Source organism: Tenrec ecaudatus, chromosome 1, assembly GCF_050624435.1.
Source record: "Tenrec ecaudatus isolate mTenEca1 chromosome 1, mTenEca1.hap1, whole genome shotgun sequence".
NCBI lineage: Eukaryota > Metazoa > Chordata > Mammalia > Afrosoricida > Tenrecidae > Tenrec > Tenrec ecaudatus.
The window spans coordinates 92,834,519-92,856,920 of record NC_134530.1 but is presented as its reverse complement, the minus strand read 5'-3'; the positions used below and the strand labels follow the sequence as shown (position 1 = coordinate 92,856,920).

Here is a 22,402-nt window from a genome sequence, read left to right as displayed (position 1 = left end):
CAGTCGTACGATCTGCAGTGCGAAAGCACCAGGCACTCCGCGGAAGAAAGATGAGGCTTTCTGCTCCCATGAGAGCAGCATCTCAGACACCCACAGGGGCAGTTCTACCCTGGCCCATAGGGTTGCTCTCAGTAGCAGTGACGCCAAGGCAGGGAGTCTGGTTTTGGGTTTGGGGAGAGGCAAGTGGCAGAGCTAAGACTTGACTCTGGGACCACTCCATCCCCAAGCCTCAAGAGCCCTCCCTTGACTCTTCTCCCTGTGCCTCCCCCAACCCCCACCACTTCCCAGCAGGTTCTGTCTCTTCAGTGGAGTCCAAACAACCAAGTGACAAGGACCAGGAATACAAAAGAATGACTTCGTTCTTGGGGAGGCTATTAAAACGTCAACCAGTGCGATTAATCACTGTTTGTAATAAACATGGCTAGTGCCCAAGAGTAAATGAAGATGCTTCGAAATGTCACAAGTGGGCTTCAATTTCACACCCGGAGGATTTCACTGGAAGAGTACAAATTGAGCCAATACTCTGACAACTTTGATCGAGATGAAGGATCCTATTCAAGTTGTTGTGCCAGGGGTTCAAGTAGAATCCTGATTTCATAACTTCCTAACCTCCAAGCACTCGGGGTCCGCATTCTGGGTTGCGACCAAAATACCCAGAAGCCCAGGCGTGGCTTGTGCTGAAGAGGCGCAGTAAGCAGCTGAAATGGGAGGCCAAGATGACAATGACAAAAGAACTAGTGTCTCATGGCACGTGGCCCAGCTCACTGCCATGACGTTGATCCAGCCTCACATCGGCCCTGTATAGGGTTTCCAAGACTGTAACTCCATGGGTTCAGAGAGCTTCATCTTTCTGCCAAGGGGCGGCTGTGGGTCTGAACTGCTGACCCTGCAGTGAACAGTCCAGAGCTTACCCAGCAGCACTACCAAGGATCTTTAGCGTTTACTAATGGCTGTTTGTGTACATTACTGCCTTTGATCAACACAACACCCCTGAAAAGAACATGGTATTTCTACTCTAGTGATGAGGCAGTCAAGGCTCACAAAGTTTTACTGACATGCTAGTGAACACAGAGCTAGCGAATGGGCCCTCCCTCCAAGTCCCATGCTCCTTTGCAGCCCCATCCTTCATCGGCCTAATCACTGATCCTGTTCCAAATCCTTTCACCACTCTTCCTTTGACGTCTCCTGTTTCTGTAGATGCGCTTTCTTTCTGTTCTGATCCTGGGCGTCCTCTTTCTATCCCCACTGAGAACGCTGTCTACTGGTCCTTAGAGTTGATGACTCCTCCCCCCCCCCCCCCCCCCGCCACCAGCTTTGATGTCTCAGCTCGAGGACTCCCATATGGGCCCAGATGGTCATTTGATCCGTATTTATTGAGCACCTACTATATACCAGACACTGTGCTGAGCACTAGGAATACAGCTAAAAGCATGCTATCAAGAATCTTTGCTCTTCTGAAATGGTGAAAAATGTCACTTCTTTGAGCCTCAGTCTCCTTGTTTGTGACATAAAAAATCGCCAGTCTTGGAGAAGGGTCTGGAGCCCTGGTGGCCTAGTGGTTAAGCGTTTGGCTACTAGCTGCAAGATCAGCAGTTCAAAACTCACAGGCGCAGTGAGGAAGAAGGACAGGGCTTTCAGTTCCAGTGGCAGAAACCCACAGGGGCAGTTCTACCCTGTCCTGCAGGGTCGCTGTGAGTCAGAATTGACTCTGTCAGTGACTTGACTTCGGTGGTAAAGACAGCATGGCTATGGGAGAGTGCGTCACGGATTCTGAATTGAGAGGTAGTGAATATAAAACAGCGATGCAAGTTCACATGGTACTTGCTCTGTCACAGCCACTTGCCCCCAGGCCGACTCTGACGCAGAGGGACCCGTGTGCGCCACAGTGGAATGATCCTCCATGGTCTCCAGCGGTAGCTTTTCCAGAAGCTGATCCCCAGGCCTTTCTCCCCAGGTGCATCGTGGGCTCAATAGACAGGGCATGTCCTCTGAGGCCCGGCACTATCCCCTCTCCATCGGAAACTCAGAGCACGATGCCACTCTTCCTGTGACCCTGCGGTGCCCTCCTGCCGCCCGCACGTCAACATACACTAAGACTGAGCGTGTCTTCCACACTGGACTTCCACTCTTTGTTTTTAAGAAGGTGTCATATCTTTTCGTCCCGATGACAGGGGTTTGTTATTTAAAATCTTTGTAGCTGTGGAAAGTCTAAAGTACTAAACTAAAGCCCATATTCTCACATACGTGTCAACTGACCCCTTCAGTAATAACGCTCTTCTGCGTGCCAGGCTGCAGGCACACTGCTGAACAGGCCATGCTGACCCTGCTCTGCGGGGGCTCATCCGTGTGGTTGCACTTTCTGACGTCTACCCTTCGACCCACTCGTGCTAAGCAATTCTGATTGTAGCTGAAGAGAACGGGAGAAGCACAGAGCAGAAGCTAAACTTCACACGGCTATCTGTCCCTTTCCGAGCTGAGGCCGTCCGTGGTGCTCAAACTCGGCTGCACACAAGAATCACCTAGGGAGCCTGCAAGTCCTCGCCGAGCACAGTTTGCTATTGGTACCTAGCTGAAGGATTGACTGTTGGAAACTACCCAGAGTGCTGCAGAACAAAGGCCTGGCACTCTGCTTTGGAAAAGATTACAGGGAGACAAAACAAACAAACAAAAACCCCGGTGGGGCCGTTCTACCCTGTAACACATGGTGCCGCTATGCATGGGAATGAACTCACAACGCACTGACACTGAGGTGACGTTGACTCGCACAGAACCAATTGGTCAGAGCAGCGCTATTGCCCGTGAGCTTCTGACCGTGTGAAATACTTACCAGAGTAGGAAGCCTCATCTTTCTATCGAGCTGTGGCTGCCCGCACAGTCAGTAGTCCAACACGTGGTAGCCCACTCTGCCCCCGGGGCTGCACTAGACTCAACGTAAGGGATATGGATTTTGCCCCCCCCCCTTTTAATACCCAAGCCACATACAAGATCAATTACATACAACTATCTACAGGAAGAACTGTTCTAATGTGAACATGAGCATTGTTTAATGTGAAATTACCTTGAAAGGAAGGACATTGTCTTTTATTCTCATCTGAATTGCAGCTATATTGTTTGGAGATGTAGTTTTTCCTCAGAGGCCTTGCCTCAGAGTTAAAATCTCCTGACTGCTCGCCCTTGTTCCGATGCGGAACCCGCTCGACCAGCCTCCACTCTCGCTACTGCCCCTACTTTACCTTTGCTGCCGCCGAACTCTGTGGTCAGCTCTAGCTTTATTCATGTTGCTAGTGCAAGGTGCCTTGGTGGTGTCATGGTTACAAGCTGACCTGCCAATTGCAAGGTCAGCAGTTCAGAACCACCAGCCACTTGCTGGGAGAAAAATGAGGCTTTCTACTCCCATAAACAGTTCCAGTTATAGAAAGCCACAGGGGCAGTTCTACCTCGTCCTATGGGGTCACCGTGAGCCAGCTCAATAGCAGTGAGTTTGTTTATTTTAGTCTACACTTGGTCGTCGCCAAAAGGCCGAGAAGCGACTGTTGCAGTGTAAAAGCAGCATTCGCAAGAGGTCTGACAAATGTTCCCAACTCAATATTTGATGCCTTTTTTTTTCTTTTGTTTTTAAGATCAGTCCCAAGTTTCAGAGTATAGCTTAATACCCATTATTTGGGGTCCCAGGTAATAATTCCAATTCATTGTTACACTAAATATTTAGATTTGAAGCTCTGTAGCCATAAGTCAATGTTAAATGGATCCTAACCTGCTAAGTTTGTACCAAGTGCCCCAAGGTCAGCAAAGGGGTCCAGAGTCTGGGGTTTGTTTTGATGGGTGGGAGTGCCGTGTGAAGATCCGGTTGGGCTGGTGGCAGCAGACTTGCTTCCCATTCCAAAACCTCCTGAGAAGAAAACAACATCATGGAACATGAGGCTGTCATTTGAAGATGAATTCTAAAATTCAGAGTTTCAGAGCGCCTGGCCTGGACACACCAGGTCAAGGGTTAGGCATGGGTAACACGCTGCTAGGCCCTGTTTCTCTGACTTGAGTGAGCGAATGATGGCTGCAGCCGGGGCAGGACACAGAAAAGGCCCGGTTGTTTCCTGACCACACCTGTGAACTCTTCTAGCCACAGAACCTGACTTCATGCTCTCTAAGGGGCTCAGCTGGCTTGGAGTGAGAGCTGGATCCGAACTCTGGCCCTGCCACATCCTAGCAGAGTGACCTTGGGATGTTCCTTCCGGCCCCTTACCTGAGTATCAAACGTTTCTCATTTGTAAAAAAGAGGAAACACCAACAGCTTCAGAGAGCTGCTGTGAAAGTGACCTCTTGTGTGAATCTGTGTGTACGTGTGTGTTTGTATGGATCTGCGTAGGTCCGTCCATGCATATGCGTGTGAGTGGGTGTGTCTATGTTTCTGTATGGATGTCTACGCGTGTGGCCATGTGTGTGTATCTGGGTATGCAATTATCCCTATTTACAGATAAGAGAACTGAGACCAGGGCTTGTCAAGAACTGGTAGAGCTGGATCTACACCTAGATCACTCTGATTCTGTTATCAAGGCAGGAGTTCAGCCAAGTTAGGAAAGTTGCACAACGTATAATATTAGCATGTCATCAAGGGCAAAGGGAAAAGAAGGGACACGATGCAGTTTCAGGAATAGCAACACAAATGACAAGGGCGGGCAATAAGAACACTGTGCATGTGCTCAGGATACGCTGTGTGTAGCAACTGGTTAAATATGTACCCCCAATCACCTGCAGAGCTTTACCTGGTTTAGCATGCCAGTCCCAGCCTCCTGAAACGTCTGGCTGAATGTTCACAGCAGGTGTGCTAGAAGCTGCCCATGGGGAGAAGAAAAAACTGTGAGAATGAGAGCGCTCAGATCCACTGGCCTGACTTCATGCAGGACAATGCCGCCATCTCTCCCTCGAGGCCTGCACGACCTGCCAAGGCGTCCGTTCCTCTTTCTGGATTCCCCCTGCAGTTTCACAGCACTTGGTGTCTTGTGCCTCCTTCTGTGCTATTTGCACGTGGCTTGACCGAAACTGTATCTTTTGTCTCTGTTCCTTCTTTGGCTCACCTGTATTTTACCTCCACACCCACCACATAACAGGTGCTCAACCCACAAACCTGGCGCTGTGTTTTCATTACATTGTGAGTTCCTTAGAGACAAAAGCTATCTTATTCATCTTTCCCCCACCTCTTGCAAAATGCTCTTAGTGATTTATTTATATTTTAATAGTTTTATTGGCGCTGCATCCACATATCATACAATTCAACAGTTCAACCATATCAAGAAGAACTGTACAATCTTTACCACCATCCATTTTAGAACATTTTCTTCTCCCCCATACTCCTTGCTTTGAAATAGAGTAATCAGAAAAGGTGATAACTGAGTAAAGACTTCACTCGCATCTTTGCATCATCCTTCCTCTCCTGGTTAACTGACAACCAAGTAGGAGACCTTTTTAAGTGAACACTAAGCATGGGTGAGGGGTGAGGATCTATGAACCCACTTCAAAGAGTTATAGATTAAAAACCACATGAAAAAAATTAAAACCACATGACCTCACCCATTAAGGTTTTTAATATATTGATTTCTAGTTTCTAGCCATGTTATACATTGACCAGTGTTATACAACTCATTTCCCTTTGCATCAGCAATACTCCCATGAAGTCAAGCTGATATCTAGACTGTATTCTGTGGAAAACCTCAGAAACACTGCAGCCATGCATCCGCCTCTAGGCCTCGGGTAAGCCAAGGCTGTTCCACAGCCTTCTGTATCAGGAATGAGCTGTGTACAATTTTCCAGTTCCCCAGCTTTAATCAGTCTTACATACATAAAACACTTCTGCATTTCCATATAGATGAGATTACTACTCTTTCCACAAACTTAACAGAGAAATGGAATGTTGGTGACACAAACGACTCTCGATTGTCCAGCAGCTATGTGAGGAGTCCTGGTGGTGCCATGGGTTAAGCACTGGACTGCTGACCACAAGGTCAGCACTGCAAACTCGCCAGCCACTCCTTAGTAGAAAGATGTGACTCTCTGCATCCCTTAAGATGGACATGGCAGTCGCGGAAATCCTACAGAGAGTTACTATGAATCAAAATCGACTTGATGGCAGTGGGTTTGTTGTTTGTTTTTGTTAGCAGCTACATTAAAGAATGTAAAAAGAAACAAGTGATATTCATTGTAATTACATTTAACCCAATATATTTGAAATATTACTTTAAGATGTGGCAAATATACTATGTTCTTTTGTTACTACGTTTTCAAATCTAGTGCATAGTTTATATTTAGGCTATATCTCAAATCAAACGGCTGCATTTCAAGTACTTTACAGCCTCGTGAGGATAGTGGACAATGGCTGGACAGAACAGCTATAAAACACTAGGCCGACAGGTTCAAGTCTGTGAATTACCAGTTTTGTGGAATGCTAGTCTTGTGCCTAATTAATTTTAAGATCTGCAGTTTTTCCACATTTCAAAGACTTTTCCAATTAGAGGCATTTTCCAGCCAATTAAAAGTAGCAGTGTTAAAAATAAAATTTTAAAAGTGGCAGTGTTTTTCATACGGTATATAGAATAATCATCTCATTGCCATCAAGTCGATTCCAGTCCCAAGTGGCCGTCAGGGACAGGGTAGGATTGGGAGACTGTCTCTCTAGGGGAGTAGAGAGCCTCATCTTCCCCCTGTGGTGTGGTCTGTGGTTTCAAACTGCTGACCTTGAGGCTAGCAGCCCAACGCATAACCCACCCCGCCACCAGGACTCCTAAGTGAGTGCACAGCACATGCTGTGTCATGACGCAGAGTATGTCACTCCAGGTCAGACACACGGAACAGGTACCCATTGTCACAAAGTATCAAGACAGCCAAGGAAAACACAATGATGCAGGTTTCTGTCCTGCAAGGCATTCCAGAGATTTAGAGTTTAATGCTTTAACAGAATATTTTACTGTGTTTGCAGGGAAGGTTTACACACATGCATCAATTTCCACACAGGTTGGCCAATGACACTGGTCACATTCCTCACGAGTGAACGTTCTCATGCCATCCATTCTGGGGTTCTCTTTCCACCCACCTGACATTCTCGTCTCTGATTTCACGTAAGTTAATTCACCAGCGCTGTTGGTTTGTTTGGCTGTTGAGTTGGCTACGATCTCTGCTGACTTTAAGTGTCACAGAATGAAATACTTTGAAGGCCCACACCCTCCTGTCAGTCTGTCATACTGTGGTGACGTGTGTTTCAGTGATGCTGGAAGCTGTGTCACTGGCACTTCAAGTACCAGCAAGGTCAACACTGGTGCCAGGTTTCAGCAGAGCTTCCAGAATCAGACAAACTAGGAAGAAAGGTCTGGAGAGCTACTTCTGAAACCAAGCCAATAAAAACCCTACGGACAAAACAGCTTTTAGCAGGAACTGTCAATCTCAGAAGAGAGAAGCAGTCTGTCATTTTCCCCTCCAAAAGCACTCACGGGATATTTTTATATCCTACCAATACTTGCAGACACTGAACACAGTATAGAAAGGAAATGCTTTGAGAATGATGATGGCAACAAATGTACAAATATGCGTGACACAATGGAGGTATGTACGTATGCATTGTGATGAGTTGTACGATCCCCCAATAAAATGATTTTTAAAAATCCTCCCTCACCGTGCACTGTGGGCGAGGGGCTTCTTGTGGGCTGGAGAAAGGGATCACTGGATGCACTGGTTGCGTTCAGAAAAGATCCCAGCAAATCGTGACCTGGTGGCTTCGAAGGTGCTCCAAACAGGTCAAAGGTGGCACCTAGGAAACAAAGGGAAACTGTATTCTTTTCAGCTTTAGTTCATTCATCTGATACAGACTGAAGACTTGCCACCCCTGCCCTAGGTGAGTCACCTGAAGCATCATGATGAAGCCTGCCTCCCTGGATGCTCAACAGGACCAAACAACTCCAACCCATCAAACTTCCTAAGATTGGATGCCACCCAGGAACCAGGCCATCTTTGTGGACAATAGAGGGGCCTGGATTTACCTGTTAGATGAACCTCAGACTGTATAAATAAGAGTCCCTTTGGCCTTTCACTGCAACTCTATAGATGGCCTCAATTGCTGTGAAAATCTGGCCTTATGCCACCTTAGTGGCATGAAATAGGTGAAGTCGGGCTTACAGAGCAGTCAAGAGGATCAGGTCCTCTGACTCCAAATTCCAGGACATTTTCTAAAAGTGCCTCCCACTCCTGACCTTGCTGGTATTTCAAACGCCAGCAGCACAGCTTCCAACAGCATTGAAACACACGTCACCACGGTATGACAGACCGACAGGAGGGTGTGGGACTGCACCCTTAAGCCATGCTTAAGAGTCACGGTTGAAACAAACTTAGAGGGGGCTTGATGAAAACACGTTGACTGAACCAGTAGACAGAAGCCAGGCTGTGGGGCGCTCCTACCAAGTCGATCGGTGGGCAACCACAGGGTCCAGTTTGTTTGCTTTAGTGCTAGTGGGCTCTGGCTCACTTGAAAGCTGAATGAACATGAGATAAGTGAAGTGACAAAAACTGGGTTCTCATTAGGCCTCCTGTTCTACAGCACCCAAGCCCTGTTTCCAACTACTTGTCAGAAAGTAGGCGAGGGAGGAGATACGACGGAGGCGATAACACAGGCGCAAAGGGGGAAGTCCAGCTTACCCGCAGCCCCGCCACAGCAGCTCCTAACGTGTCGTTTTGAGGTTTATGCCGTCTCTTGTAAGGACGACCTCCCTAGAGCCTCCACACCCCATCAGACAAAGTGGTAGCATTATCTTTGTCGTTGCAGATGATGAAATTGAGACTTGGAAAGGATAGGTTTCTTGCCAAGGGCCAAAGGAATAAGAGTTTGGAATTCATAATCAGGTCCTCTGACTCCAAATTCCAGGACGTTTTCTAAAAGCGTCTCCTACCCCTACCATGCATAACATGGGCGTGAAGAAAATAGGCACAGCTGCACGAATGCAGCCTCTTTACTGCCTCTCTATGCTCCAGGCTGCTACCCCCGAGGCGAGCAGGAAAAGACCAGCTGCTCCGAGCGAGACAGCTGGGACTTTCTACCCCCATTGGGATGGGGACTCGCAAACTCACGGGGCACATCTACTCTGCCCCAGAAGGTTGCTGGGAGTCAGAATCGACTCGATGGTCGTGAATGTGGTTAGTGTTACTGGGACAGGCACACAACTCCCTTTAGCAACCTGTAGCAAGATGAAACTCAGGTGAGCAGGCTGACGGCCTCCTGAAGTTAGACTGAGTCATCCTAGGAGTTGTCGTTGTAAGGTGCCATCGAGTCGGTTCCAACCTGTAGCGACCTTATGCATATGTTCGGAATAGACAACCCAAATCAAACAAGTTAGTGAATAAATCCAACTATCAAACTCTGGGTTGGATAAATGACCTAACATGTTTGCAGGCACCAATTGCCGAATTCATGCTCTCTTAACTATCTGCAGAAGGCGCCCCGCCCCGGTGGCTGAGTGGTTCAGTTCAAAACAATGCAGTCCCTCTATGAGAAAAAGACGGGTCTCTCTACTCCTGCAAAGCATTACAGGCTCAGAAACCCACAGGGACAGTTCTACCCTATGCTACAGGGTCACTATCAGTCAGAATTGACTCAGGGGCAGTTAGTTTATTATCAGCATTGAGGTCTTGTGTAGGATCAAGTGGGTTTCAGAAACCTAACTACACAATTTATATCCCTTACCTCATTTTACACTCACAAAATCTTAACCCTTCAGTAAAATGGCATTACTGAGATTGTTATAGGAATGGTGCCCCAAGATTGCATCAACAATTCCACAGCCAGTTTTGATTCCCCACAGACACTGGAGTCTTCTCACCATGACTTTGTACACGTTTAATACTAGCTTATGTCCATCTGTCCCTGGGTGATACAAACACGCAGGGCAGTTCTTGGCAGTTCAAGAAAGGTTGATGATCCAAGGTCAGACAGAGGAGTATCCGAAGAAAAGCCTGGCAATCTATGGCTGATAAATCAGACCATGAAAACTTGATCAAACACAATTCAACTCAATGGCAATGGGTTATGCTACATTGGGGCCATTCTACAATACACTAAAAGTCAACTGCCCAACAACGCAAGAGAAAAGCGTAAAACTGTCTCTGAAATCATACCAATGGGTAGGCATTACTTCCAGTTTATAGCTAGAAAAGCTTGCCATTTTCAAATAAGGCTAAACAGCTAAATGTTGGCCCTGGGGTTCAAATTCAGGCCTTTGAATCTACCCCGTGCTCTTGCTACTGTTGGGAGTAAAACTACTTGAGTTCTAGGCCATAACCAACTCTGTCTTCAGACAACGAACCAATATATCTGTGTATAATTGAGGCACAGAATTAACTGATGTTTAAGACCATTCTTGCTCTGACATGTTACAAAACTAGGTAGATGGGCCTCTCAGGAATCATGCAAGGTCCACAGTTCTTAAGTATAAGCATGCACTCTTGGATTTGGGGGATTTCTTTGTATTGATTTTGGTGAGCCAGTAGTGCTGCTTTGCACCTCAGGGCCCTGGGTTTCTTAGTGTGTGCATTCCATGACCTGGAGAACCACTCATCACCAATGCCTACCACTCCACGAGCATAGGTCAAGACTAGCCCGAAGCGTTTTGAGAAGTGAAAACAGTAAGCGTGGAAACATGTTTCTCACAGGACACTCTAGGCCTGAAGAGTTGAGACCCTTTTGTTGCTGTTCCCTCCTAATGTGAGGCCCTCATGGTTCACAGTGGCAGCAACAAAGGTGACTAATTTGAGTTGGTTTTACCAAAGCTGCAGAGGATTGTTGCTCAGCCAGCTACACTGTGGGCAAACGTCACCCGCTTGTGCCTGACTCGTCACAGAAGGGGCTGGGTCTGGAGATGAGCACTGCAAAACTAACTGAGCAGTATATGGGGCTCGCTCACCACAATGTAAAACTAACTGAGCAGTATATGGGGCTCGCTCACCACAATCATTCTGTGCAGGCACATGGAGTCAAATGGCCTAGTTATCAACGCGGTCCCATTAATTACTAACTGTTATGGGTGGAATTGTAGCTTCTCAAAATATATGTTGCCATCCTAAACCTGCCTGTGGGTGTGATCTTGTGTAAAATAGGGTCGTCCATATTATGCACATTAGTTCATACTGAGTAGGGAGGGTCGAAACTTACTCCCCTATGAGTTATAAAAAGAACAGAACGCGCGCACACAGACAGACACACACGGGGGGACAGGTGACACGTGAGGCAGGACGACAAACTCTGTGCCATCCAAGCCCGTTTCCATTCTGACTCACAGCCACCCCATAGGACAGGTAGAACTGCCCCTGTGGGTTTCCTCTAACTCAGTGGCTCTCAACTTTCCTCATGCCATGACCCTTTAATACAGTTCCTCATGCTGTGGTGCCCCCCACCCCAAAACATAACATTATTTTCATTGCTACTTCATAACTGTCATTTTGCTACTGTGAAGAATCGTCATGTAAATATCTGATATGCAGGATGCATTAGGCGACCCCTGCGAAGGGGTCGTCACCCACAGGCTGAGAACCACTGCTCTGACTCTGTGTGAAGTACAAAGTCTCATCTTTCTCCTGCGGAGCAACAGCAGTTTCAAACCACTGACCTTGTGGACCGACCACAGCCTGTCATGTAACCAGTAAGCCACCAGGGTTCCTCATCTACAAGAAAAGACTATCAAAAGCCACTGGAACAAAGATCAGAAGCTAGGAGAAAGGCTCATACAAGGAATCGACATGGTTGTCACCTTGTTTGGGGATTTTAACCCGCAGAACCATGAGAAAATAAGTCATACATTTGTGGCATTTTTGTCACTGCCAAATTAAGTAACTAAGCCACTAGCACTCTATAGTTATACGACTAATTTAATTCTAAGCCTCCATTTCCTCAACGATTACACAGAGGTGATAAAATCGAAAACCAACCTCGCATCACCGAGTCAGTTCTGACTCACAGGGACCCCGTGGACAGAGCAGAGAACAGAGCAGCAACTTGGAGTTTCTGAGACTGTTGATCTGTATGAGAGGAGAGAGCCTCATCTTTCTCCTGGGGAAAAGTAATAGCACCTATGCGGGGGCTTTCATAAGAATTCAATCCATTCTTAGTGTTAGATTATTTGGTAAGCAGTAACTACTTCATAAGCAGCCCTGGTAACACTGTGGGGTAAGCATCGGCCTGCTAACCACAAGGCCGGCAGTTCAAGCCCAGCAGCGACTCCAGAGGAGAAAGCTGAAGCTCTCTGTTTCTGTGCAGATTTGCAGCCTGGGAACCCGATCCGGGGTCACTCGGAGTGGGAACCAGCTCGATGGCAGTGGAGTTAAGTACTCCATAAAGGTTAGCTGTTATTATTAATAATAGCTCCTCTTTCCACATTTCCAAGCAGAAGTAACTGAAGCAGCTCAGGGACAGGTGTCCCTTAAAAGAAGGGTAAGGCGCTCAAATCCTCGTGACTGTAGTACTGTCCTTCCAGAATCGACAACATGTCTATTTGCTCTTGTGGGGAAACTGGAAAAGTCTAGCTTAAGGAAGTTCAGTTCTCTGCCTGGCCCCAGAGCCCTGATTCCACACCAAAAAGCACAGGGCTCCCCGGAAACCCTTACCTTCTCCCACTCTCAGGGTGGGCGACGCAGAGGTGGAGGTGGCAGAGCGACGTGGTGTTGACTGGGTGGACGTGGGTCCTCCAGGATGAAACACGTCGTCCACCCCTGCCTGCGCAGCCTGGGCAGGGCCAGCTGCCCCAAACAGGTCACTCAGCAATTCAGAGTTGGTGGGAAGAGCCGCTGACGGAGAGAAGGTCTTACTGACTGCTGACCCTTCTAGGCCCAGGAGGTCCACGTCCTCGGGCGGTGCGGGCGCAGCTGGCTCCCGCTGCTTTCTGCTCGGTTTCCTGGCGCCATGGTGTCTGTCACCATTGGCATTGCCGTGTGGGCTCGCCAGCGTCAGAAGTTCATCGTCTGACTGCTCACTCTCCTGATTCATGAGGGCGGCGTGGTCCTCCTCGCAGAGCGACTTCTCGGATTTCTGGTCTAAAGAAGGCCGGTATGCCAACGCACGGTTAGTTAGCGACCACAGTGGTGACTGTTGGGGTGTGTTAGATGTACATCGCTCTAGTCAGAGACAGGTTTCCCCAAAAGGCTTTCTGGCCCTTGCCGTTGGAGGGATGGAGGGATGGACGACCGCTTTCCCTGCCCACACGATGACATTCACCTTTGTGGAGCGCACAGCTAGCTAACCTAACGGGCAGCGCTGCGTCGTGGTGCGTGGAGAGTGGTTGTCTGGAGCCAGGTGCCCTGGGCGGAATTCCAGCTTTGCTGCTTGTGGCTGTGTGCCCCTGACATGGCACTTTACTTGTGCCTTTATGTCCTCCTCAGGGAAATGGGGATAACCAAGCTTTCTAAAGAGAGACCGTCTAGAAACACCCCGGTCCTACTGGCTCCCCATCGGTCAGAATGGACTCACTGGCAGTGAATTTGGGGTGTTTGGAGCTCACGGGCTGAACTACTGTGGGAATTATGTGAGGCAATATATGGAAAATGCTTTAAGGACAAAGAGTTATCACAATGACTCTTCTTTTCCATTCTTTTCTCATTGTTTCTTTCCCACTCCTTTCCCACCCTCTCCTTGGCCGATAGCTCTCAGAGTCTTTACTTCCCCAGCTGCAAGCAAGGCCTTGCTCCCCCACTCTCGAGCAGGCGTGGACCTCACGGACCACACGTCTAAGGAGCCAACAGGGAGAATGGCTATGCTCGAAAGGGACCTACACCGACTTGAAAGGAGACACTTTCAACATAAATGGGCGGCGGGAAAGAGGCCTTGTCTGGGGAAGGAGTGGGGAGGCTGGCGCATGTCTTGCCAGGCTCATTGAGGCAGATCTCCCTGTGAGGCCATGTTATCTTGTTTTGATGTCAGATGAAGAGACCCAATTTCAAACCAAATACAGATAACACAATCCCCTCGGTCCCAATTCTGAAGTCAGTAAAGCAAGGTTTTCCCAGTTGGGGCCCACGCCCATTTGACATAAAAGCCAGCATCGATGTGACAGTACTGATTGTCTTCACATATCTCACTCAGGGTTGGTGTGTATATACCTCACTGAAGAAACACTGTGTTTGATTGCCGCGTATTGTCTGAGATGCCTCTGGGGATGTCAAGGAATAGAGCTTATGGACCACGTCACCATTTAAAACACACACACAAATATAATCCATTCCTAAATACTTATGACTCTTAAGAGTTCTGGGAAAAGATTGGGCACCTGTATAGTAAAGATGTGATTCAAACATAGCACACAGAGAGAACTCTAATTCTGGGAAGAGTAGAATTTTGTACTAGAGTAAAAGTTCCCAAGAATTTGAAAGGGAGGAAATCTGTAGCCACAATTATTGCAAGTCCATTCACAAAGGTGGAAGCTGCCTCGAGGTCCATCGACAGACGGGTTGATAAACACACTGTGGCCTGTAAGCAATAAAGGGAAACGGAGTCCGGATGCACGCACCGGATGCATGAAAGCACTATGGCAAGTGAGAGCAGGTCATCACAGAAGGGTAAATATTGTAGGACCCCGAGAGGTTTAGCATAAACAAATGCATAAAGGCCAGAGTTCATTACTGGTTACTAAGGGTGGGAGGGAGGGATGTTTAGAAAGCACTGAGCATCTGTTTCTGGGGGGTGGAAAATTAGGCAATGGATACCGGTCATGGTTGTACACCCTGATTAATGTAATCAGTGTCACTGAATTGCACCTGTTAAGGTGAATGTTGAATTGGTGAATGCTGTGTTGTCAGATTCTCACCACAATATACTCGTGAATGCAAGAACAATAGAAAAAGCCACGTCTTTGTTGACGTGTCCTAGGATTCATACATATACACTGCTGATGTATATGGACTGTGTTTACTGTGGGAACTTAATGCTTATTTATTTCTTCATGGAAAATTCATTGAAAGAAATCCCATGGAGATGACATAAAGCTTTTTTTCTTCTTTAAGATGGCTGGCAAAAGTCTCTCTCTCAAACTTACAACAAAATAATTCTACTTTTCATGGCATATGTTCCTTAATTGCCACAATCAAAATAGCTAAATATTCAAAAATTTAACAAAGGTTGGGGAGAAGTTGGTTGGTTTGAAGAAGGATTGGGCAGGGACAGTGTGGATGACAGGGGACACTGGGCAGTCCTGGAGTGCTGTTTTGTATGAGGCAATTTTGTGTGAGAACCACGTACCTTGCCAGCAGAGAGAAGAAAAGAAGCCACTTTGGCCAACATGCCGGGGGTTGTCCGGTGGGATGTCCACTGGAGCCTGCCCTGCAAGACAAAAGACCGTGCAGCCCCACTGAGACCCAAGAAAGAAGCCAGTGTGGCCAGTAACGCAGAGGCCGCAGTCTGAAGAGCAGAACCAGCAGGGACACCTACCTCCTAAGAGCAGAGTGTCCTGCTGCTCCTGATGAGAAGAGAAAAGGATGCTGGGATTGACATCTTTCGTGCAGTAATGGTCCCAGGGCGGAGTCAGGTCTACTGCCTTGTCCTGGGACTGTAGTTCTATTTCTAGTGTCACCTGAAACAGCTGAGGGTACTTTTCTGGCACATCACAGGCATCCAATTCAGGCCTGGGTAGGGGTTTAAAAGGAGACGACCAGAGGAAAGCCACGGCATGAGTATGACTCTCAACACAGGACCATCTTGCACTGACGCTGAGCCTAACTTTTGGCTTAGTTAGTAACCAAATGAATCACTTTACTTTTTTTTTTTTTTTTTAGCTTCAGTTTCATCATCTCCTTCACAAAAGGTGGTAAAATACTGCTCACTCGGAGGATCTGGGTGCTGCTGCATGTGAATGTATTCTGGAAGGCATGCAGCTCGTATATGCTGGTATGGTGAGAACAGTAGCTAAGGTGGTATTAAGTACTAAGTCCATAAGGAGCCCTGGTGGTGTAGTACGTTTGTGTTGGACTGTTAACCACCAGATCAACCGTTCAAACTCACCGCTGCCCTGTGGGAGAAAAATGAGGCATTCTGTTTCCATAATGATTTACAGTCTCAGAAACCCAAAGGGGCAGTTGAACTCTGCCCTACAGGGTCTCTATCAGTCCTATGGACTCCATGGCTGTCAGCTGAGTTGATTAGACCCACAGTCACTGTCTTGTGCCTTCACATGCCTATCCCAACACTAGCCTTGCAACTCCCTATATCACCTGAACCACCCCACTGAATCCCCCAGATCTCAGAAGGAGATAGCAACTCAGAGTTCATGTCTGGGGCAGAAAAGCTCTCAGTCAATATTAAAACTTGATTATGATGGGTCTTTGCTCAATTTGATGGCCATCGTGGCTGAAAAGCATCAAGAGCTACACAGATACAAACTATCAGTGTTTTAATATGTTGTTGCTGCTGATTCTCTCATATGCAATTCTGGACCCTTCTTTATGAACTTGATTTGTCAGATAGTTTACTGAAGGACTGACAGTGCAACCAGCCTCAAAGCGCAGAAAGCTATACTCAATGACCCAGAAGCACAGGCTTCTAGGAGAGGACGCAGCACAGGTTTAAAGAGCTCCCAGCATTTCATATCCGCATTGAAAAGGGCTTTCAGCTGTACTTACTTAGTAAACTTTAAAACTGTTGTGTCCAATGGTATGAATCCAGTATGAAACTGAAGCTGGAATATCTGTGTGTTCGTCACCTAAAGAATACACGAGAAGGTGGGTATCATGGAATGATCGTTTAGCTGAGCAAAGTGTTCTTGTATTGAAGGAATGCACGCATGGAGGCCCAAAGTCCACCTGCTGCCCTACTACTAAACATATACATATATGCACATAGATCTATTTCCCCCTCAATTATAAATATATTTACATATGTGCATGCCTGTATTTAGGCCTCTATGTATGCCCTTTGCCTCCTACTTCTTTCCTCTACTTCCTTACGCTTTCCTCCTGTCCCACTACCATGTTCAGCCTTCATTCTGGTTTCAGTAATTCCGCTCAGTTACACTGCCCTTGGTCACTCCCTACCAGTCCTCCCATCCCCTCCCTGCCACTGGTTTTGAACCACTCCTTGTTCCCTTGTCACTGGGTTGGCCCAAACCTCCTCCCTTCTCCCACCTCCGCCTATCCCATGTCCCACTCCCCCACCCCCGACCATTGGTCCCATTGTTTTCTTCTCCACATTGTTTATCTAACCTATCTTATCCAGATAGACCTTCAGAGATGATAATATGCGCATCAAACTGCAGATGGCCTCGACATTACCAAACAAAGTGGCACATAAGAGCATGTTGCTGAAGATAAACCTGTGCATAAGCAAATGTGGTGAAGAAAACTGATGGTGCCCGGCTATCAAAAGATATAGTTTCTGGATGCGCAATGGGGACCCAATGCCCATCTGTAGACAACTGGACATACCTTGCAGAGGAGTAGTGGGGAGGAGATGAGTCACTCAGGGTGCAGTGTAGCATTAATGAAACTCAAAACCCGCCTCTAGTTCTTGAAAGCTTCCTCCCCACCAATTATCATGATCCCAATTCTACCTTGCAAAACTGGTTAGACCAAAGGATGCATAGGTACAGATGAGAACTGGAAACACAGGGAATCCAGGACAGATGAACCCCTCGGGACCAGTGGTGAGAGTGGCGATACCGGGCAGGAAGAGGGAAGGAGGATAGAAAGGGGGAACCGATTACAAGGATCTACATATAACTTCCTCCCTAGGAGATGGACAACAGAAAAGTGTGTGAAGGGAGACGCCACGCAGTGTAAGATATGATCAAATAATAATTTATAAATAATCAGGGTTCATGAGTGAGGGGGGAGTGGGAAGGGAAGGAGGGTAAGAAAAATGAGGAGCTGATTCCAGGAGCCCAAGCGGAAAGCAAGAGTTTTGAGAATGATGGGGGCAACGAATGTATAAGTGTTCTTCACACAACTGATGTAGGTATGGTGTTAAGAGTTGTATGAGCCCCAAAAGAGATTAAAAAACACACACACATGAGAAAAGCACAATGCAAACAATCAGTGAAAACAGTCTGATCCAAAGTGTCTACCTTGGAGAGCCATTCACCTTCACCTGTTTCTGCATCAGCATCTTTGTTCACTATGAACATCAGGTGCTCTCTTCTTAAACTGGCTCGGCTTCATTACTAGCCTCTGCTTTCCATGAACTTTGACTCAGCAAGCCATTTCCTCACCTGAAAATGCCATACTGCGACTCATGCCATTCCTTCTCTCCCCAGAAGGACCCACCGCCACCTGGTGAATGCATCCAGTCGTACTGAGCAGTCAGTCTTTTTCTAGCCTTTCAGGGACGGCCCTGATATAGCAAGCCCGGATTAACGTCTGGTGCAGAAGCAACACTGGCTAAAAGTAAGCTGCTCCAATTATAGTGCCGCTTGTTCTTGTCCTTGTTAGATGTCATGAGCTAATTCTGACTCATGAACCGAACCACGCCCTGCCAAGTCCGGTGTCATCCTCACAGTTTGGCCTCATCTGAGCCCACTGTTGCAGCCATTGTGTCAGTCCACATGGTTGCTTACCTTCCTTTTTCTCACTGACTCTCCAGTTTACCGAACACGAAGGCCTCCCCCAAGGGCTGGCCCTCCTGACAACGTGTCCTCAGTACTTGAGACAGCGCCTCACCATCCTCACTTCTGAAGAGCATACTAGCAGTATTTCTTCCAAGACAGACTTGCTCCTTCTTCTGAGCGTTCATGAAATATATTCCATATTCTTTCATCCAAAGACTATTTCAAAGGTTATCAATTCTTCTCTGGCCTTCATTATTCACTGTCTAGCTTTCCTCTGAGTATGAGGGTAAAATTGAACACACGTGGCTTAGGTCAAGTGCACCTTAGATCTCAACATGACATTTTTGTTTTTCTAACATTTTATAAGCTATTTTGCAGCAGATTGGCCCAATGTAATACAATGGTGATTTCCGGACTGCTGCTTGCATGGGTGCTGATTGTGAACTCGGGCAAAATGAGATCCTCCACAAGCTCCAACTTCTTGTTGTGTATCATGATATGGCTTGTTGGTCCAAATGTGAGGATTTGTGTTTTCTTTATGGTAAGATGTAATCCATATTGAAGCCTGGAGATTTGGGCTTCATCAAGAACGTATTCCATTTTCCTGTAGTCTCAATAAGCAAGGCTGTATCGTCTGCATATCACAGTTGATAATGCGGCTTCCTCGAATCCTGCCGCCTCATGCTTCTTCATGGAGTCCAGCTCCTAGAGTTATCTGCACAGCATGCTGAAAGGACACAACCCTGACACACATGCCTTTCTGATTTTAAACAATGCAGCAATTCCTTGTTCTGTTTGAACAGGTGCCTCTTCTTGATCTACGTACAGGTTCTGGATGAGCACAATGAAGTGCTCAGAAATCCCATTCTTTGCGATGTTGTCCAGTTTTCTATGATCCATACAGTCAAATGTCTTTGTGTAGTTAACAAGACCAGCAATTCTATGGCATGATGTGCTTTTCAGGCCAGATCCAATTGACAACAACAACGGCTATCCCTCATCCAACATCATCTTCTGAGGCTAGCTGGAATTTCTGGCAGCTCCCTGTTGATATACTGCTGCAACTAGTGTTCTTCTGCAAAATGTCACCGATGTGTGAGAGTAATGACATCGCTTGATCATTTCTGTGTTCTGTTGGATCATTTTTCGTTAGAATGGGTCTGGTAGTCATTGGCAAGGTAGCAATCTTTCTAATTACTTGGCATTGACAGAGTGCTTCTTGCATTGCATCCTCCTGTAGTCTCAATCGGTATTCTGGCAATTTCTGGTATTTATCATGTTGTTTTGCACAATGCCCTCAGGGTAGCTTGGATTTCTTCCTTAAATACTAACATTTTAAAAACCATACCCTCCCTCCTGAAATGCTTGATGTCAACCAATTGGGTTTCAGGTAATGACTGTTATTCCTTCCATCTTCATCAGATGCTTCCTGCATCGCTCAATATCTTGCTCAGACAGTCTTTAAATGTTGCAACTTGAGGACTGAATTTTTTCTCAGTTATTTCAGCCTGAGAATTTCAAAGGATGTTATTCTGTTTGAATTTTCTAACTTTAGGTCTTTGCACATTTCATAATAATTTCTTACTCTTGTTTTCTCAAGTTGCCCTTTGAAATTTTTTAAGCTCTTTTACCTCATAATTTCCTCTATTTGCTTTAAATACCCTCCATTCAAGAGCAAGTTTTATAATCTTTTCTTACATCCATTTGGGTCGTTTGTTCCTTTTTTTTTTTTAATTCAGGGGAGAGCGCGAACGCAGTCCGTTTGTTCCTTTTTTTAATGACAGTTATCTTCTTTCATGAAAGATGTTCTTGATATCATTTCACAATTCATCGGGTCTTTGTGTTCAATGTGTGAAATCTATTCTTGAGAAGATCTCTACATTCAGGTGGGATTTACGTGTGTGTTTTTTTTTTTTTTGGTTCTTATAGAGTAAATTTTTTTCCAACTTTCAACTTGCCTATGAACAATTATTGGTATATTCCATAGTTGGCCCCTGGCCTTGTTCTAATATTGAGCTTCCCCTTTGTCTCTTTCCATAAATGAGGCGGATTTGATTCTTGTGTATTCCATCTAGCAAGCTTCAAGTATAGGCACTATTTATGTTCCTAAGGTATTTACAATGAATAGGTCACTGGGCCTTACAAACTCTCTTACGTGTTCTCTAGTATCATTTCTATCACCGAGGCCATATGAGAGCGTCAAGGTTTGCTTGTGCCAACCTGGCCAATAATCACACGTGGGATTAATTGAAGGGCAGAGAGATAAATGGCTCGGTGAGGTTCGCCTTTGTAGTTCTAGGGTCTCTTGCTTTCTGATGGTCGGACCAGAGTGCAGCTGCCTTAGCCAATTCCCTGCTTCAGCTTGGCAGGCTCACTTCCTGCAACACATCCCTGAGGAGAAGCCACCATAAACCTACCCTGATGCAGCCCTGGGTGCTAGAGCATCCACATGGAGACCCTGCCAGCGCTAAGATGCTCACTGATTTGGCTTTTTCCTGCAGTTGGTGTCACTGCGTGTGTTTTATGAGACTGAGGAGGACTTTGTAGCTTGGTGTCAGACATATGGGCTAATGTTGGACTTATGGGATTGGACAGCACTGGGTTGGGATGCTTTCTTAATGTATACTTACCCTTTATATAAAACTCTTACACATATGCGTTTCTGTGGATTTGTTTCCCTAGTTTACGCAGAGTAACACACCATATTTTTCTACTGCTCCTTAGTTTTTGTTTCTAATTTTTGCATTTCCAATTACTAATAATTACCAGTGCATCTTGATTGATGTGTGATCAATTTTAGACGAAAAAAGTTGGTAAAACTCTTCAGTTTCTTAATTTTTGGCACTGGTAGTTGGTACACAAATTTGCCTAATAACTAATGACAAGTAACTGGTCTTCCTTCTAGGTCTATGAATAATACCCTATCACTGACAGCACTGCATTTCAGGATAAACCTCGAAACGCTCTTTTTCACTATGAATGTAATATTTACTACTCTTCTTAAATTTTTCATTTCCGGCCTACTAGTCCATGTGATTGTCCTATTAAACGTGGTCCAAACCAGTGCTTTTCAGCTCACGAAGGTCTAGGGCACTGAGCCATTTCTAATTTTCTCAGATTTGTACTTGGCACATTCCATGTTCCGATTCTTAATGGATGCCTGCGACATTCTTTTCCTTTGGGGTTCTCCCCATCATCCCATGAAGGTCCTGGAAGTTTTAATCCAACTACTTCCTAAGACGAGCTATTCTTTGAAGAAGCAGCTCTTCCTCAATTGTAGTCAAGGACCTTCCAACCTAAGAAGCTCCTCCTCTGGCACAATTATCAGACGTGTTTCTATAGCACCCACAAGATTTTCACTGGGATGTTTCCCAGAAGCAGGTCTGTCTGGGTCTGGAGGCTCTGCTGCAAGCTATCCGCTCTGGGCGAGCCCTCTGGGAGTTGGCAACCTTGGTGACGTCACTTCCAGCATCACAGCAACACACATGCCACGGCAGTATGGAAATGGACAGACAAGTGGCACAGAGCAAGTCATACCTACCTCCCACACGGCATTACAGATATGTACACATATGAGAGTCTCCCTGCTCCACTGATTCCTTCAAGACAGGGACATTTTCTTCATTGTTCATTTGTGTTAACTCCCAGGCATTGCTTGTCACTGAGTATGAGTTTAGCACATAGTTGATGATTTAAAATAAAAATTTTGCAGCATTATTCACAATAGCTATAAGTGGAAACAACTCCAACCAATGGCTGGAGTAGTGAATGGGAGTGCATTCCTGCAACGGGTTTTATTTGGCAGTAAAGAGAAATGAAGTACTGGTTCATGTTGTAACATAAGATAACTCTTAACA

General features: G+C 46.3%; 1 protein-coding gene across 2 annotated transcripts in view; it reads right to left on the bottom strand.

Annotated features, from left to right (window-relative positions):
- DNAJC6 (DnaJ heat shock protein family (Hsp40) member C6) overlaps positions 1-22,402 on the bottom strand; it is a 191,160-nt gene that overhangs the window by 9,197 nt on the left and 159,561 nt on the right. For both annotated transcript variants that reach the window (XM_075557188.1, XM_075557190.1), the window contains exons 9-15: positions 16,627-16,706; positions 15,440-15,633; positions 15,251-15,331; positions 12,628-13,053; positions 7,658-7,792; positions 4,761-4,829; positions 3,755-3,889 (exon numbers count right to left, since the gene is read on the bottom strand). In XM_075557188.1, the coding sequence (XP_075413303.1) occupies positions 3,755-3,889; positions 4,761-4,829; positions 7,658-7,792; positions 12,628-13,053; positions 15,251-15,331; positions 15,440-15,633; positions 16,627-16,706 (1,120 nt within the window). The remainder of the gene's footprint in view (positions 1-3,754; positions 3,890-4,760; positions 4,830-7,657; positions 7,793-12,627; positions 13,054-15,250; positions 15,332-15,439; positions 15,634-16,626; positions 16,707-22,402) is intronic.